Here is a 19,308-nt window from a genome sequence, read left to right on the forward strand (position 1 = left end):
ACTCCCCTTTGAGCCTTTCCTACATTTCAGCCCAAGTAGACACTGGCTCCAGACCTTAATCATGTTCCTGGTACCATAGTACTAAAACTCGCGAAATTTCGGTCGAGATATCGAATATTTCGAGTATCTCGGCCTGTCCGAAACGAAACGCAAGTCCGATATGAAAAAATGCAATATTTCAGAAATTTCGGAAATTTTGATGACGAAATTTTTCGGTCATCTCGTTTCGGAAATTTCGAAAATCTCGATAATTTCGGTCATCTCGTTTTGAAAATTTCGGAAATCTCGGACATTTTTGGCATTTTATATCCATAGAAAAATACCATATTTCAACCGAGATTTCGACGAAATTTCGGTATCTCGGAAATTTCGGTCAGGCCGAAACACCAAAACGAAACGAGATTTAGTACCATGCCTGGTACTCAAGTTCAGTCCAAAAGTCCTGTGCGGCTCCAGTTAGCTTCATCTTAGCAAACCTGAAACGGACTTCTACGGAAATAGCATAAAAATCAAAGTACCGGTCCATTGTCTGATCCAGTCAAGCAGGACTTTGGCATCGATCTGGCCATCGTAGGAGGGTGCATCTACCTTCCAGCTTCCTGACATCGAATCCTCTATCATATGGCTCAAAGTCTTCATCATCCCTGTGTGGGGGATAGTTTCTCTAAGCACGATGCCCACGGGGAGCATGACCTCTACCCCTATCTATACCACGACCGTTTCCTAGGACGGGAACCTCTAATCTGCCTTCAGCCTCAGAGTAGGCACCATCATGTTCATCGTGGTTCGGCTGCTTGTCGATGCATGGGACTGATGTTTCCACAACAGTAACCCTCTCGGTAAGGGTAAGGATGTTCGAGGGTACAAAGGTTATCGATGTGAGCTTCTCGAGCTTCTCTGCTAGCATGCAGCTCAGCTTGAATTTCCCTAACTAGTGCTTCAAAGTTGGGGGGTAGATCCATAGGTTGATATGACCTACCACTACGAGTGGTCATGCACGGGAAGACATGGGAGATCCTAAGACACTTTGTCCCTAGAATGAAATAAAAGAAGCTAGACTTCTAGACCATGCTCTGATACCAGGTTGATGCAGTACAAACCCTAGAGGCTAAGGAATCCCGCAATAGGACAGGATTACAAGTGTAACACCCTAATAGGGACTTAATGCAAGGGCTAGAATTTGCACAACACCACATTCGACATCAGACATAAATAACAGAATTTGCTAATGGCAATTATCAATAGAAATCAAATGAATAAATACCATAGGTCTTAGGAATCAATTCTACCAACCTATATGGTTAGTTCCACAAGGCTAGGTAAGTAGATTCATGGCATTACATTCAAGGATTTAATAGGCATGCATGACACTCCATAGAAGATAATAAGCCATTAATAATAAGCATTAGAAATATCTGCAATACCAAAATAGTACAACTAGTGTAGAATAAATACTATTTCAGGTCGGAAATTAGTGGGAAGTCATGCGGACATGATCAAAATAAAATTTTGTTTCTAGATTTAAAGAAAGGATGGGTTGTAGGGGTTAGCTTGGGGGTTAAGATTTCAAGGTAAAGTCTGGAAATGGGGTTGGGATGGTTAGGGACTGGTTTAGGAAGGGGAGACAAAGGGTTTCGGCTGGCAGAGAAGGAGGGGAATGGAGGGAATAATTTTTAATGGGGCTGGGGTGCTTCGGTTACAAGGACAGGAAGGGGGGGAAAAGGAATCTCGACAGCAAGGGGAAGGGGGGGGAAAGAGGGCCACGACAGCAGTAGAGGGGGAATGGCTCACGACAGCAGCAGGGGGGAATGGTCTCACGACAGCAGGGGGGAAATGGGGACCACGACAGCAGGGGAAAAAGAAAGAAGAGAAAAGGGGAGCCGAGGGGAAAGGGAAGAGGAAGAGATAAGAGGGAGAGAGATCGAGATCGAGAATTACCTAGAGAGAGGGAAGAAAATCCAAGAAGGGGAGGGGACTACTCTTGTCACAAGTCTCTTTCAATCTTCATTCATTCATCGATTTTCAAAAGTGGCTGAATACAAACCTAAATAGAAAACTAAAACATGCATATTCCTAAACTACCCTTACCCTAGTTAAAACAAAAGGAATTACCCAAATACCCTTACTTAAGTTACAAGGCTGAAACAAAAAACTGCAGAAATAAATAAATAAAACAACTAAAACATCCTTCACTTATTTAACATAAGTACTGAGATAAAAGACCAAAATAACCCTAGAAGTCTAAACAGCCCCGCACTAGCCTGTAGCCTCTAAAAGCATCATCGAACCATAGTAACTGGCTCCGTGGTAGTCTCCTGCACCTCTAGTAGTGGTGCACAAAGGGCCTCTAGTAATGGTGCAGCTTGATGTCCCCATCAATCTTTGGTTGATGCAGTACAAACCCTAGAGGCTAAGGAATCCCGCAATAGGACAGGATTACAGGTGTAACACCCTAATACGGACTTAATGCAAGGGCTGGAATTTGCACAACACCACATTCGACATCAGACATAAATAACAGAATTTGCTAATGGCAATTATCAATAGAAATCAAATGAATAAACACCATAGGTCTTAGGAATCAATTCTACCAACCTATATGGTTAGCTCCACAAGGCTAGGTAAGTAGATTCATGGCATTACATTCAAGGATTCAGTAGGCATACATGACAGTCCATACAAGATAAGAAGCCATTAATAATAAGCTTTAGAAATATATGCAATACCAAAACAGCACAACTAGTGTAGAATAAATATTGTTTCAGGTCGGAAATTAGTGGGAAGTCATGCGGACATGATCAAAATCAAATTTTGTTTCTAGATTTAAAGAAAGGATGGGTTGTAGGGGTTAGCTTGGGGGTTAAGATTTCAAGGTAAAGTCTGGAAATGGGGTTGGGATGGTTAGGTACTGGTTTAGGAAGGGGAGACAAAGGGTTTTGGCTGGCAGAGAAGGAGGGGAATGGAGGGAATAATTTTTAATGGGGCTGGGGTGCTTCGGTTACAAGGACAGGGAGGGGGGGAAAAGGAATCTTGACAGCAAGGGGAAGGGGGGGGAAAGAGGGCCACAACAGCAGTAGAGGGGGAATGGCTCACGACAGCAGCAGGGGGGAATGGTCTCACGACAGCAGGGGGGAAATGGGGACCACGACAACAGGGGAAAAAGAAAGAAGAGAAAAGGGGAGCCGAAGGGAAAGGGAAGAGGAAGAGATAAGAGGGAGAGAGATCGAGATCGAGAATTACCTAGAGAGAGGGAAGAAAATCCAAGAAGGCGAGGGGACTACTCATGTCACAAGTCTCTTTCAATCTTCATTCATTCATTCATCGATTTTCAAAAGTGGCTGAATACAAACCTAAATAGAAAACTAAAACATGCATATTCCTCAACTACCCTTACCCTAGTTAAAACAAAAGGAATTACCCAAATACCCTTACTTAAGTTACAAGGCTGAAACAAAAAACTGCAGAAATAAATAAATAAAACTACTAAAACATACTTCACTTATTTAAGATAAGTACTAAGTTAAAAGACCAAAATAACCCTAGAAGTCTAACCATTACCACAGGCCCTTTGTGCACCACTACCAGAGGGAGACTACCACGGAGCCAGTTACTATGGTTCGATGATGCTTTCAGAGGCTATAGGCTAGCGCGGGGCTGTTTAGACTTCTAGGCTTATTTTGGTCTTTTATGTTAGTACTTATGTTAAATAAGTGAAGGATGTTTTAGTAGTTTTATTTATTTATTTCTGCAGTTTTTTGTTTCAACCTTGTAACTTAAGTAAGGGTATTTGGGTAATTCCTTTTGTTTTAATTAGGGTAAGGGTAGATTAGGAATATGCATGTTTTAGTTTCTATTAAGGTTTGTATTCAGCCACTTTTGAAAATCGATGAATGAATGAAGATTGAAAGAGACTTGCGACAAGAGAAGTCCCCTCCCCTTCTTGGATTTTCTCCCCTCTCTCAAAGTAATTCTCGAGCTCTCTCTCTCTCCCTCTTATCTCTTCCTCTTTCTTTCTCTTCCCTTTCCCCTCGGCTCCCCTTTTCTCTTCTTTCTTTTTTCCCCTGCTGTCGTGGTCCCCATTTCCCCCCTGCTGTCATGAGACCATTCCCCCCTGCTGCTGTCGTGAGACCATTCCTCCCCCCCGGCTGCTGTCGTAGCCCTCTTTCCCCCCCTTCCCCTTGCTGTCGAGATTCCTTTTCCCCTCCCTGTCCTTGTAACCGAAGCACCCCAGCCCCATTAAACATTATTCTCTCCATTCCCCTCCTTCTCTGCCAGCCGAAACCCTTTGTCTCCCCTTCCTAAACCAGTCTCTAACCATCCCAACCCCATTTCCAGATTTTACCTTGAATCTTAACCCCCAAGCTAACCCCTACAACACATCCTTTCTTTAAATCTAGAAACAGAATTTTATTTTGATCATGTTTGCATGATTTCCCACTAATTTCAGACCTGAAACAGTATTTATTCTACACTAGCTGTGGTGTTTTGGTATTGCATATATTTCTAATGCTTATTATTATGGCTTAGTATCTTGTATGGACTGTCATGTATGCCTACTAAATCCTTGAATGTAATGCCATGAATCTACTTACCTAGCCTTGTGGAGCTAACCATATAGGTTGCTAGAATTGATTCCTAAGACCTATGGTGTTTATTCATTTGATTTCTATTGATAATTGCCATTAGCAAATTCTGTTATTTATGTTTGATGTCGAATGTGGTGTTGTGCAAATTCCAGCCCTTGCATTAAGTCCCTACTAGGGTGTTACACCTGTAATCCTGTCCTATTACTGGATTCCTTAGCTCTAGGGTTTGTACTGCATCAATATGACCTTTGGTGGTTCCTCTTTTTGTGACCGTGTAGGTAAACTTGCTTTCAGTGCTGCTATCCACCACATCTAGTATGAGCGCAACCTTAGAAGATGGACTTCCAACTCCAAATCTCTTCATCAGATTTGGGACTCCATCCTTCAACATTAAAGGTAGACTGTCTGTAGTCCCCTTTAATTTCATTGACACTCCTAGAAATAGACACATTGTAACTTCTTGGAATTTCACCCTTTAAGGGTTGTTTGTTTTTGTTGCTCCCTCCTTTCCCCTCTTGGGGCTCCTTTGTATCCCCTCATGGGGCTTTTCTCTTTCGTAATATATATTTTTATTCACCCAAAAAAAAAAAGTGAAGATGACAATATATTAACAAGTGATAAGGACATTAAAGAGAGATGGAAAAATTATTTCAACAACATTTATTAAATGAAAACAATACAAGTAATAGTGTTATAGAAGGTTGTACTAACCATTAAGAAACTATAAATCTTAGTTATATAAGGAAAATTTAGTGTCTAAATTAGAGGAAGCTTTAAAGAATATAAAATAGGTAAAGCTGCAGGTTCAAATGGTATTCCAGTAGAGGTGTGGAAGAGCTTAGGAATTAGTGGAATGACTTGGCTAACTAAGTTGTTTAATAAGATTATGAGCACAAGAAAAAATGTCAGATGAATGGAGACGAAGCATTGTGGTTCCGATTTATATTAATAGAGGTGATAGTCAAAGCTCTGATAACAATAGACGAAAACACTTATGAACCATACTGTAACTTATGGGAGTAAGTTGTAACTGAAACCTGCCTCAGACAAGAAACTAAGGGCCTGCACGATAAAACTTCTGTTTCTGGGCCATGTTATTATTCTAGAAATGACTTTTTGTATTTCTGTTACTAGGACTTACTTCTGGGCAAAAAAACGTGTTTGGTAACGCATATTAGTTTCTACTTTTGGGCTGGAAAAGAAAAAGAAACAGAAACGTGTTTTTTTATGCACAATCATTTCTATTTCTAGACCTTCTACAAAATTTCAAACATGCCATTAAATTACCAAAGTATTGGTGGTGGTGGTGGTGGTAGTGATGGTGGTGGTGCTGTGGAGGAGGTGGTGGCGGTGGAGGTGGAGGTGGAGGTGGAGGTGGTGGGGGGGGCAGTGGAGGTGGTGGTGGAGGTGGTGGCAGTGGCAGAAGTGGAGGTGTTGGCGGTGGTGGTGGCAGTGGTGGAGGTGGAGGTTGTGGTGGTGGTGGTGGTGGTGGTGGTGGTGGTGGTGGTGCCGGTGGAGGCGGTGGTGGCGGTGGTGATGGTGGCGATGGAGGTGGCAGTAGTGGTTGAGGAGGTGGTACCGGTGGAGGTGGAGGTGGAGGTGGAGGTAGTGGCGGCGGTGGTGGTGATGGTGGTGTTGACGGTGGCGGTGGCAATGGTGGTGGTGGCGACGGCAGTGGTGGAGGTGGTAGGGATAGTGGCCGGTGGCGGTGGTGGTACTGGTGGTGGTTGAAGTTGAACGTGAAATTATTGTTGTCCCCATTAAATTAACCATGTACTCATTAAAAAGCAACTCCCCCCTTATTTCTTCCTTTTATTTTTGGGACAGAGAAGCTTAAAATTGGAGCTTCTTTTTTTCTATTTCTCAACAACTTTTTTGTCACGGTTCATTTCCAGGGACAAAAAAATGAACCGGTGTTAACAAACGAATTTCTCTTAGTTTTTTGTTCCCAGGAACAAAAAAACAGAAGTGTTATCATGCAGGCCCTAATATGTCAGATACCAATTTGGTTTTATGCCAAGGAGATTGACCACAGAAGCTATTTATTTGCTTATGAGACTAATGGAAAGATTTAAAGAATGTAAGAAGGATCTCCCTATGGTCTATACTGACTTAGAGAAGAAAAGTGCTTCAAGTAAATAAGTGAACATAATTACAGATATGTATAATAGTGTCGTAACTAGTGTAAGAACTGTGGAGGCAGGGAAGTGAATTCCCAATTACATTTAGAATACATCTAGAATCAGTTCTAAGCCTGTATTGTTTGCGCTAATCATAGATGAGCTCAATATAGCTATTCAAGATCACATCTCTTGGTGCATGCTTTTTGGTGATGATATTGTTTTGGTGGATGAAGTAGAGGGGTGCATCTAGAGTTTTGTGTGATCGATGTATTCCCTCAAAACTAAAAGGAAAAATATATAGAATAGTTATACGACCAACAATGATGTATGAATCTGAATGTTGGGCAATGAATAAACAATATATAAACAAACTTAGTATGAACAAATTAGAGCTACTTTAGGAGTAAGTCCAACTCCGATACATGATAAGTTGGGAAAAAGTCATTTGAGGTGGCATGGATATGTGCAAAGGAGGCCTTTGAATTCTTGAGTACAGAAAGGTCAATTGATTCAGATTGAAAGAGTTAAAAGAGCTAGAGGTAGGCCTAAATGACTCTAGGTGCACGGATTAGGACTAGTAACAAGTATGGATTTGAATAGAGCTGATTGGAGGAAAAAAAATCCATTTAGCCAAACCCTATTTAGTTGGGATAAGGCTGAATTGAGTTGAGTTAAGAGATAAAATTCATATCATAACTGAAGTGTATCAGGATGAATCTAACTTGATCCAACTATAAAATGGATCTGCAATAAAACATTCCTGTTGACAGCCCTATACACAATACAACAGTTTATAAAAGGATGTAATAACTCTCCATCAGCAAACTACAAAGTTGAGGAAAGATAGATCCTTCAGAACTAGTTATTTCTGTTCACCCCTTTGTGATTGACTTTCCACAAAAAAGGCAGAGAGGGGGCATACAATTGATGTTGGACAGCAAGGACTGTTTCTATGGGTAGCAGGCCAAAATGTTTAAGAGAATAAATAAAAAGAAGAATAAGGTGAGGAAACAAAGAGAACCAGACAAGCTACAACTTAGCTACTGTTTACTACATGCTACAATTAGCACTAGAACTCAAGGGCACCAACCACAAGAGCAATAAAGCGGAGCAACTCAACTTCAATTCAATAAGCAAATAGTAATTCAACTACTTAGCTTGGCCAGAACCAATGCCTTTATACAGGTTACAGGACTAAGAAAAGTAGAAACTTTCTAGACTCTCTAACATACTAAAAACAAATGGACTCCAATGACAAGTTCAGAAACTTCTGTGAGTGCTCCCTAAGTAAAAAAAATAAAAACCAAGCTAGAACTTATTGATTTATTTTCTAAAAATAGGATTTTGATGCAGACAGCCAACTCAATTGGCCCTTGTTAAGCTTAATTTCAAGTCTCCATTGAGTCATATGGGTCATTGGCTAACTGTTTTTGTAGTTACCTTTGTTATGGGCCATATCTATAAGCCCACATGCAGGGGTACTAAGTCATATACGAGATTAAGAGTTTAGCTTTAGTTACCCTTTTTTAGTGTCTCTATTAGTCCTCTGGGAAAATTTATATTTTCTGCTTTCTTGGGTTACAGTTGTAAAACAATACAAAGTTTCTATTTTTATATTTAGTAAATTCCTTAGGAAAGAGTTATCTAGTTTCTAATTTGGGTTCAGTTTAGTAATCTATCAATCCATACCATTGTAACCATCGATTAGAATGATTTTGAATGAATGGAAGTGATTTCATTCATTGCAACCTAGTGGTCATGGGTTCAAGATGGGAAACAGCCTCTCCGCAAAACGGGGGTAAGGACTGCATAAATTATGACCCTCCTCAAACTCCGCAGTGGGGAGAGCCTCATGCACTCGGTACGTCCTTTCTTGGAAGTGATTTCATTGCGATTCTACTGATATTTTCCTCTTCCTTCTATTTGATTTCTTCTACTGGTTCTTCTCTCTCAATTTCTGGTTAGCTGATCAATCTTCTTCTTCCTCTATGTCCCTTTTCCTTCTTTCTTATTCCCTATTTCCTTATTACCTGCTGGCTGCAGATGCTATGTTTTCTAGGTTGATTTTGAATTACTGATTTCTTTCATCTCTCTAAATAGAATTCTGTTTGCCTTGTTACTTGGGAGTTAAGCTTCTGTTAGTCCTCTCCCTTATTTCCAGCCATAAAACCCAACTTAAACTGCACTGTTACTTTATCTGTCAGACCCCTCCCCCCTGTTTTATCCGGGATAACTGATAAAGCCAATTACACTTTGTTTCCTTCTGAGTTTTCCCTCCCATGTTTTTTAGCCTTAGTTCAACCCACTCCAGAAGCCTGCTCAACCTTGAAATCAGACTCAATCAACCCCTGGCAATTAAGATACAGGATTTCTTCAGTTCTGCCCTATTTTCTCTACCTACAGTTTAGCCCTCAAATTAGGGTTAGGGTTTCTTGGCCTGCCACCAGATTCCCGTCACAGCATAATACCCCAAACTAAGACGGCCAGAACTTTCTCAAGAACTCCAGTTTGTATGATCTTGGTCTCATTAGAGAGTAAGATTCCAAACAGCAGCTAAATCATGCCAAGAGAACATGTTTTTGACCTTCCAAAAACTGACCCAAAGATAGGCAATGGAAAAATGGTTCAACATTCTTTGAAGGTTGAGATGCTTCTGCATCAGCAATTGAGGCATTGACGCATCCTACTCAATTACTGGGATCTAATCAACACCAAGGCATTTGATAAGGTTAGTAAACTCTTCAAGTTCTGAGTATCTCATTACTACCAAAACCCCAAGGACACTATTACTTCATACCAAGTTACGAACCTCTTAGCTATGGTACTTCAACCTTCAGTTCTAACAACGGAAACAATCATGGGAGTTTTAAATTGAAAGATTTGTACCAAACAAAAAATCTTCCAGGAATTTGAATCTCTCTCAACCACCCATACCATATCACATGTGCTTAAAATAAAATCTAATTCTAACCTTTAGTCTTCCAGGGGTATGCAAAACTCAACAGAATCCACTCATTCTCTAAAAGTCCCTACTTGAACTTAATGGATGCCCAATCCCTAGAGTTAAAGGCTCCTCATAACAGTTGCACACCCATTTACCTAGGAGGACACCATTCTCTCTTGTGGTGTTTCCTAAGCCAAGACTACATTTTCTATAGGTTTGCACAAGTATTTGACCTAATCGGATCTTCCTGCTCTGTATCACAAGACTCCGGTAAGATATCTCTCTGTCATTTGTCCAGTGGCTCTATTAATCACATTTAGCATTCTGCAAATATATAAATAGAACCAAAAAGTGGAACAGAATTTATGTAGACCGCCGCATTAAGTTGGGAAAAGCGATAGTTGAGTTTGATAGAGTTGAGTATTCTGCAAATTTATACACCAGATATGAGAAAAGATTTCCAAAGATTCTTCCACGTAAAGATACTAGAATCAATTTATTAATTCTAGTAATTAAACTCTAATATTAAGTAAAGTGCCAAATGAAATGATTACTCGTTCATATGTTCAACAACGATGGGAAGAAAACCAATTTCAAGTGTCACTTACTTCATCATCAGCACTAAGAGGAGATCCTTTGCTTACTGTGTGTGTCTCCTGGGATTCTTTAGTCAATGGACAGAGAGAAACACGAGCTGGTTAAAGAAGACTTGATTCACCAAACAAACAAAAGAGGGACATCTAAAGTTTCTATCAAGTAAATCATAAGAGTGGTCCCCCAAGGGGCAATTAAGTACATGAAATGCACTTACTGGTTTCTTAAGCCATAAACCCATCTAATCACATTCTTATGTACTTATAAAAGGCAACAGATTGAACAGTTAAGTTCATCTAGTCAAATCAACTTCTAGTGTAGGAGTTCCCTTAGGTGCAAAGCATAGAACTAAGAGTTTTGTGCACATCTATTTTGTTACTCTTATGCAGTTGTAAATACCTACTATGTACAAACTACATAATGCACAATTCATATTTCCTCAAAAGTAAGCTAGCCTGTGTTAGGATAACAATAAGGATACCAGGCAATTGGGATGGGCTGCGATGTCGTAGTTGTGGATTCTGTAGTTTCTTCTGGAACTCTTCCTCGTCGGCTGCTACTTCACCAAAGGAGCATTTTCTAGCATTGAAAGATGACCATTTTGACAGAGTAAAATGTGGTTGTCTCACCATAGGATCTTCTACAAATTGTTCACATATCATAATTATGACTACGATGAAACCAAAGCAATCAAAAGAAGGAAGGAAAAATAAGAAAAGGCCTGTTAAGAGATAAAAAAAAAAAGTCTCAATAGAAAGGAAATAAATATCACTCAAACAGCTAAAGGGCAAGAAGAGAAGAGAATAGCAAGGGTATGCAAACTTAATTTGTTGTATCTTTCTTTCTGTTTGGAAATAAATGATGGTATTTCAAGCTGAATTTGATCCCTTATGTCACATTTTCAGAGTACGTGGTTTCACTGTTTTTCTTAATATCCCTTTCTTTACTTCACAATCAGAACTTTTATTTTGGGATGGATCTGATCAAACTTTAGGCCTGTGATATTTCCTAGGTAGAACTACCAATTGGTGGTTCCTTCCTTGATGTTTGTCACATTTATAATGAAGAGAAGGAGGACACGTGCTTTTGGTCCTACAGTGCAAACTGATATGAGCAGGTCCTCTATATGAAGCTGTTTTGGCAAATTTGAACACTATAAAGTTGTCTCTGCAGCTAAAATACATCAAAATCCAGACCATCATACAACTGTCACATGGGATGTTAGCAAATTCATCAAGTACCTGGAGCAGAACATTCAAAACCATAAGGTATCACTTGTGTTGTAGTGGCAGCAGAATGCTGTTTGAGGTCAAACAGTGCACTGGAGACGCGTGAAGTACCCATCGAGTGCCGAGCACTAGCAAGTTCCAGCCATCCCTGTAGAAAGAGAAACATAAAGAGCATTAACAATGAGAATAGAACTTAATTAGCTAAGGAGCCCAAGCAAATACCAAGAGAACAACAGAGAAAATGAATTACCTTATCCAAAGCAGAAGAAATACACCAAAACCTATAGCTAAACATAATAATTATTAAGGCTACACAGGAAAATTTAGACAAAAAATGTCATAATATGAGTATTTCACAGCTTACTAAAGAAAATTTTGAAAAACTAATGATATCATGTGATCATTGTTTGAATAGAACTTGAAGCAAGCTAAGATGCAATGCCCAGTAGTGGCACCTTTGATAAAAGATTATCTGGCACGAATCTTATTCCTGTTCTCCAACAAAAGCACCTCAATACATGTCTTATTCTTCAACAAAAATGGATATGACTAATGATCAATGTAGACACCTTCTATCGGTTAATGGTTGTAACTAGTTTGGATGAACAGCACATACCATCTAAAAGATCACACATTGGATTTGATCTACTACAATCTCTAAAATAAATCCCCAAGAATTTCAAAGCTGAAGTAGCACCAGATTGGAAAGAAATAATCCAAATATCAAGAGCTGAACTTGATCACTTACATGTGAGTAGGATTTTAAGAAGAAAACTTCCATATTCAATACTCAAAACTTCATGGCCTTCTGTTATGTGTCTGGTGGGGCCCAACCTGGAGTATGGGTGTTGGATTGGGCCAGCCTAGCACGGGATAGGTTAAAAGGCTTGACTTTACACATTGCATCAGCTCTGCAACTTTTGGTGTATCAGTCTAGTACCTAAGACTTAGTATCAGAGTCTACGGAAAGAGCTACATGGAGTAGAGAGCAAACCATCTGAAAAGGGACACCTGGAGCAGAGTAGAGTGCCTAGTAACGGGCTACATGCTAACAAGTGAAAACTTGAAGTGGAGCTGCCTAAAAAGGGTTACCTAGGTCGGCACTAAATGGCACCAACATAGTAGGGCCTCAACTTACAATTTCCATTAGCTCTAGAGCTTTTGGTGTATTGGTCATGTACCTAACACCTTCTTTCCATACCACCCAACTACAACTCCAAAAATTGGTACTTACAGTTGCACAACACATCAAACCGTGAAGTTAGATAATTGGAAAGGTCCTTAAAAACACACAATATTGTAGATACCAAAGAACAATCGAATTGCCTCTAGTTAAAAGGAAAAAAAAAATGTATAAAACAGCTTCCTATTAGCACTCAGCCTAAAAAAACAAAAAATCCATCACAGCAATATGATACTACAAGCAGTTTCAGAACCAAAACAGTGTGAAATTACAGGTGAGTTCATCCACAAGCCACAATCTTTTAGATAGAAGTTTTCGACTTGTTTAGAAACGATCTGGGTATCCCACACAACGATAAGTATAAAATAAAACCAGAAAAGCGACAGAAAAGTGAATTGATAAAATAATCACAGGGAATAAACAACAGAACAAATAATAATCCTACACAGTTTCTCATTGATTCACCCCCAAAAAAAATTCCACATAGATAAGAAAGAAAAGGTAGATCACACCCTACCTGGCGAAGTGCAGAAGACAGGGAATCCATGAGGCAGAGATAACTGTCGATTGAATCCATAAATTGCAAGACACTGTCTTCTTCTTGTCCCTCTTCTCCATTTTTTCTCCCATTTTCGCAGCTTTGGTTCACCTCTTGTTCTTCCATCGAGTTTCAACAAACGAGACTCAGCGTTTCAGGCAGGAGACTGATGAATGGAGGACTGCTGGACTGAGATCTTTAATTTGCTTGAAAACTGTAACAAAACTGCTGTTCAGAGTACTATCTTCATCCCTGCTGCAACTTCTTCCGTCGGACCTCGCTGGTGTGCTCCTCAAGGTTGGAAATCAGAGCATCATGAATAAGGGGTAGGGAGGTCATTTCATGTGAAGTGATTTTCAATCATTTTTCTGTAATTAATTTTGGGGCAAGATCGCAATAGATCGCTCCCTGTCTCCCTGGTCGCGTTGCCCTGAACCAGCATGGAGGCTAATGCATGGTTGGAGGTATTGGACACAGATCGGCCATATTGGGTGATCCGGATTGGTATCGGCATAGACTGAGCCCGGTATCTGGCCGATTTTGTTTTAGTAGAACAGTACAGACCAGGGGTAAAACTGTCAACTACTTTTTAGGAAGCCAAAGGCAAAATTATCTGATATGGGCCGATCTATGGCAATCCAGTTTCAAAGGTGTCTGAGACTACACGCAAGGGCATCATCAACACCTTGTTTGATCCATTGAATGATCAAACAATTTTTCTTTGAATACTCAAGGGGATATAGAGAACCAACGAGACGGGACGAAAGAGCGATCACAAATCTCACGGCAAGGAGTTGACAAAGGAGAACAGAACCCACCAAACTCAATTAGATGACCTATTCAATTCGTACATTTCCAATACTGTATCTATTTAGCTCATATCTTTAGTCTCTTAATAACTGTTTTAATTTATTTTTCTCCCTATTTATAACTTGGATTTAGCTCATGTCTTTAACCTTCCCTTGCAAAACATGTATGGGACTCTCTAAGTTTACAAGGTAATTGGGATGGTATTCGCAAGCTGCGGCAGGGTGGGGTGGACAAGTTCTTGCTTTAACTCGACTTGTTGCCATCTTTAGTTAGAATGGATTGACTTTTTACAAGCAAATAAAAAGCTTTGCCTTGAGTAAACAAGAAAAAAGGGGTCATTGTTGAAAGTGTGTGCCCATCAAACACGATTTATTAAATTAGTGAATTTAATTTTTGCATGACTTTATTTAATTTGGGCTTATAAGAACGTTCCTTAGGTCTTAACCTAAAATAGGTCTCGACTAGGGATGGGATTGGACATCCCGTTCATATGGTTGCCATATCACATGTCACGAGAAATGGTGATTTCAGTGCATGATGTGGGTACATGTCGAGAACGTGTATAGATATGAATCTGGTACGTATATCATATGTAGTGATGCCAGTTGTATGAGAGTGATATACTTACCCACCACTCGATGCCCTTTGATCTGAGAGATTCTATTTGTTGCAGCGTGACATCATGGATTTTGGTAAGCCAATGGTTGATGTTCGTTAGGACTATAAACGGATACACTAGATTCGTGGTCCCGCATTGTAAACAAAGAGGATGCTCAACACGGAATCCACTGCCCAATTTACAGGGAATATCCATGAGAGAGAAAGTAGGTGATTGATCAGATAGAAATCTGGATCCAATATTTATTCGAAATGTTTTATAAATTTATTTTCAATATAAAATTAATATATGTATTATATTGAATTTTGATTTCGAAGTTTTACGACCGTCCAATCACAAACACATATTCTCTCGATCTACGTACATAATGAATTGACCCTATAATTCATTATGGGATATTAGGAAAGTGGAGGGGCTTGTGTACAATTAAAAGAATTTATTGGACACTTGGCATCTTATGAGAAAAATGTATTGATGGTTAATTATCGTTTTATATTATGGCAAGAGATATTGTAGAAATATTCTATTAACCATAATTAAAGAACTTGGATCCCTTTTCAAATTCTCTGTCTTCCATTTTGATAGAAAATTGGAGTTGCAAAAGGAGAGAAGATTTTATCTCACCAAAATAGAATATTGGCCCATGACCAATATGAAAACAATTTGGGGACCCAATTGGGTCTCTAAAAATATAAAAGAGAGGAAGGGAGAAGCAGCCCACGTTTTGGCTACTTCTCTCCCTCCTCCCACGATTTCTCTTCTCTCTACCTCTCTCTTGGTGTGGTTTGAACAAGAAGGATTCTTGGGTTTTGGAATCCATGTGTTTTGGTGATTTGACTTCTACTCCACTTTGCAAGAATTGATAGCGAGATTCAAAGTGTTGAACTACATCAATTTCCAACATTGCACAAGTCGGAAAGACCAAATATCTATAGGAGGAGTTATACTTGCGTCTCTAAGATAACCATGATTTTTCCTTATGAAATTGTTTCTACCTCTCTTGGATCTGCACGAAAAGTGTGTTACCCGATCCGATTCCACAGCGCCATAGGGTTAAATCCAACAATCATGTTCTCAGCACCGTAGCACATAGGGGCGTAGGATGCGTCCAGACCCATGGGGCGGGGCAGAACGGTCATTTCAGCCATTCAGGGGGACCGACAGTCATTTCGCCACCCCATGTGTCTGAGCGCATGGTTCAATTTTATAAAATTTTCCACTTGAGCCAATAGGTTGAGAAAACCATTTGAAAAAAAAAAAAAGGAAAAGAAGACAATACCATTTGAAATTGAGTAGCTCAAATATCATTAAGGTTCAATTTTGGGAAGTTTTCTTAATTCCATAAACTAAAATAAAATATTCCTTGGTAAGGATTCTGATACTGGTTTACGGTTCCTATCAAGTTCCACCTAATGTTTTCAAAAGGTCTTTTTCCTTCTAAGTTGCCTTCTGCTTATATTTAAGTTGGCATGAAAGTTAAAGGTTGGAATTTGGAGATGGAAGAGAAAATTAAATACAATACTTTTTATTGCCGTAGAAAATTAACCTAGCACGGTTGGACGAGCTACTCAGCAAGACCAAAGAGCATAAGAGAGGACCAGAGTGGACTCCAGGGGACTCTTTGATGCTTAAGTCAGTTTTCCGAGCAATTGTGAGGTGTTGGACTATGTTGGTCCAGCCCCATGTGGAGGTTTGGGTGCTTGTGCTAAGTTGGGTCCAAAACTCATGTGAAGCTAAAGGGTCAATGAGTTGACATTCACTACCTTTCCTTAGTGAGTTGTAGAATTCAAAGAGCCTCTTTGTGAAGTGTATAGTGTGTTTTCTTCCAAGAGAAGAAAAGGAAGAGAGAGAATTAATGGGTTTTCTCTAAGGAGAGAGAAAGTGCAAGGTTTGAGAAGAAAACAAGGTTTCGGCTTGGTTGAGAAGACAAAAGGAGACGAAGTTTGTTCTTTAAGCTCTTGGAGAAGCAGTGCAGTTTTTTTTTTTTATTGTGGAGGTTTTGTTCTCACATTTGGCTCATTCTTGATGTCGTTTTACTACTTCTCACGCACTATATAAGCCTGGTAATCGAAATTGCCGTTTACCTTATTAGGTTTGGGTTATCCAAGCTTTAAGAGAAATTGTTAGTAGCCTTTAGATGTGATTTGATAGCATTTTTGCTAAAGTTTGAGGTAACCTTGTAATCTCTCCAAATGCTTGTTATTTCTTTTTTCTCAATCTTGTGGTAGGCGGATCTCAAGTTTGGACATAAACTTGAGAGGTGAATTATTGTAATCCTTTATATGTTTCGATGGATTATTCTTGGAGTTGCCTCGTGATTTTTCCCTCCACATTGGAGAGTTTTCCATATTAATTGTTGTGTTAGTTTTAGTTTGTAATTTTATTTTTTATTTTTTTGTAAATAAATTATCACCCGTTAGGGTGTTACCTGAACTTAGATGGGAACACAGTAGAAGAGGATCTCGTATGGGTTTGGTTACAAGCTTCATGAACTCGAACAATCTCCTTCACGATCTTCGAATATCTTGTTTGGTTTCTCCACAAAGAAGAACTCCACACCACAAATCCTTGGAAAGAGATGGAATCTAAAGAGCACACAATTACTTGGAGAGTAGGGAGATAGAGACAAATCTTGGTTGCTGATGTTATAATGAGACTTAGGGTTAGAGCATCTATTTATAGCCAAAACCCTAAGTCCCCCCCCCCTTTGCAGTCTTTCACTCAAAGAAAGGGGGAGAGGGAGTCGTTCACTTAAAGTGAACTGCTCCCTCCCCTTGCTCGTGGGTTGGGTCAACCGCCCCTCATGGACGCCATGGATCGGGTCCAAGACCCGGATCCGATTCACATCTCCTACTCGCCCATGCATGGGCGCATTAGATCAACAATGCATCCAAGTTTCTCTCAATTTGTGTAACTCTTTATATAGGAATGGGGCGTGCGACCTAACGAGATAATACAGGGTAGGAGTACTATATCAAGCTTCCATCTAACCAACATAGTACATCACTCACAAACAATCTCAAAATACCCCAAACGATCCAGTTACACCAAACTCAGCACTCTCGATCCCTCATGGTGCATAGTGCTGGCTCTTTGTATGCAATGTACTAATGACTATGTCGATATCAAAATGATAAGTCGCCCGAGCAATGAGTCACAAAACAAAGGTGTAATTCCGAATGGTTTTCCCTGAGCCCCTTATGTCAATCCGATGGTCTCCAATAGCTTTCCCAATCGTGTCCCGCTGGACCGCATCATCCATGACCCTAAGGAGAACGTAAAAGTAGCATCATTAGATATCCTCTTCATGACATGGTCTCAGGTAATAAGGGTACTATGGGATCAATCAAGTATGATCCAAGTGGCTCACACAGTGACGAAGTAAGGATCCATTCAATCACTTCCACTATCAGTCAATTGTAGCACATACAATATGATATGTATGCTATGGCGTGACTCCCACTGGAGTGGGCATGTCACTCATAAAATAAATGCCATACGGATCTAAGTTTAGTCGCTGGGATAAATGCCTAACCTGAGTTTCTAACCCAGTCACCCTCTTGGTTCCTGCCTGAAATCTCACATCCTGCTTCGCTCAGGCTACTCGAAAGTGTGGTGCCTTCCATATCCGACCTGGTGAGGTCTCATCTTAGTTTTAACTAAGGCACCATCAAGCACATATGCTCATGGGCTCATCTAACTCGCTATCCTCAAGCACCGAGGTGAATCACCCATGTGAGTGGGTCGATTCAATGCCTAGTGACATCTTTAAAACTATAAATGTGTACATGCAATATCGCTCTACCAAAAACATATTGTGAAAGGGAGACACAAATAAACGTCCATCCAATAAAGTGTCCAAAAAATAGATACACATCAAATCCGTTACAGTCCCAAGTTTCTAATGTGAACAAGGTAAACATCTCTAGCAATGAGCTTCATCAACGGATCAACCATCATACTGTTAGTGGAGATATGCTTCAGGACCACTTAACCTTACGCAACCATGTCCCAAATGTATTAATATCGAATGTCAATGTTCTTGGCTCTCCCATGAAACTTGGGGTCCTTCACAAATGCCAACGTTGCCATGCTATCATAATGTATAAGCACGACGTCGTCTGAATTAGCAAAAATACTAAGTCTTTGTAGGAACCTTTTGAGCCAAACGACCTCCTGAACTGTCGATGAATGTACGACATACTTCGATTCCATCGTGGATTAAGCGATGGAGGTTTGTTTCTTACTACTCTAAGTAACAGTCCCGCCTCCTAGGACAAGTGCATCTCCTTAGGTGGATTTGCGCTCATCTCTATCACAAACCCAATTAGCATCATTGTAGCCCCTCAGTCTCAAGTCTGAACCACTGTAGGTGAGTATGAGATCTGTAGTCCCACTTAGGTATTGAAGTATCCTCTTTACATCTTATCAAATGAACGAGTCCTGGGTTACTCTGATAGCAGCTAACCATTCTAACTACATAGCATATATCTGGACGCATGCACATCATTGTGTACAACAGACTGCCTACTATAGCTGCATAGGGTACTTTGGACATTGGGTTTCTTTCTTCATTAGTCTTAGGGCACTGGTTTAGGCTCAAAGTGCATGCCTTGTCCATTGGAGTATCTATGGGTTTCGAGTTGTTCATATGGAATCGCTTCAGGACTTTCTTTATGTAA

The 19,308-nt window shown here is 40.0% G+C and overlaps 1 protein-coding gene across 2 annotated transcripts in view; it reads right to left on the reverse strand.

Moving 5' to 3' along the window:
* LOC122662733 (coiled-coil domain-containing protein 115) overlaps positions 1–13,409 on the reverse strand; it is a 36,336-nt gene extending 22,927 nt beyond the window's left edge. For both annotated transcript variants that reach the window (XM_043858455.1, XM_043858454.1), the window contains exons 1-4: positions 13,177–13,409; positions 11,489–11,624; positions 10,729–10,887; positions 10,262–10,317 (exon numbers count right to left, since the gene is read on the reverse strand). In XM_043858455.1, the coding sequence (XP_043714390.1) occupies positions 10,262–10,317; positions 10,729–10,887; positions 11,489–11,624; positions 13,177–13,323 (498 nt within the window). In that variant the 5' untranslated portion in view covers positions 13,324–13,409. The remainder of the gene's footprint in view (positions 1–10,261; positions 10,318–10,728; positions 10,888–11,488; positions 11,625–13,176) is intronic.
* Positions 13,410–19,308: the final 5,899 nt, after the last annotated feature.

Source organism: Telopea speciosissima, chromosome 5 (assembly GCF_018873765.1).
Source record: "Telopea speciosissima isolate NSW1024214 ecotype Mountain lineage chromosome 5, Tspe_v1, whole genome shotgun sequence".
In the NCBI taxonomy this organism is placed as follows: domain Eukaryota; kingdom Viridiplantae; phylum Streptophyta; class Magnoliopsida; order Proteales; family Proteaceae; genus Telopea; species Telopea speciosissima.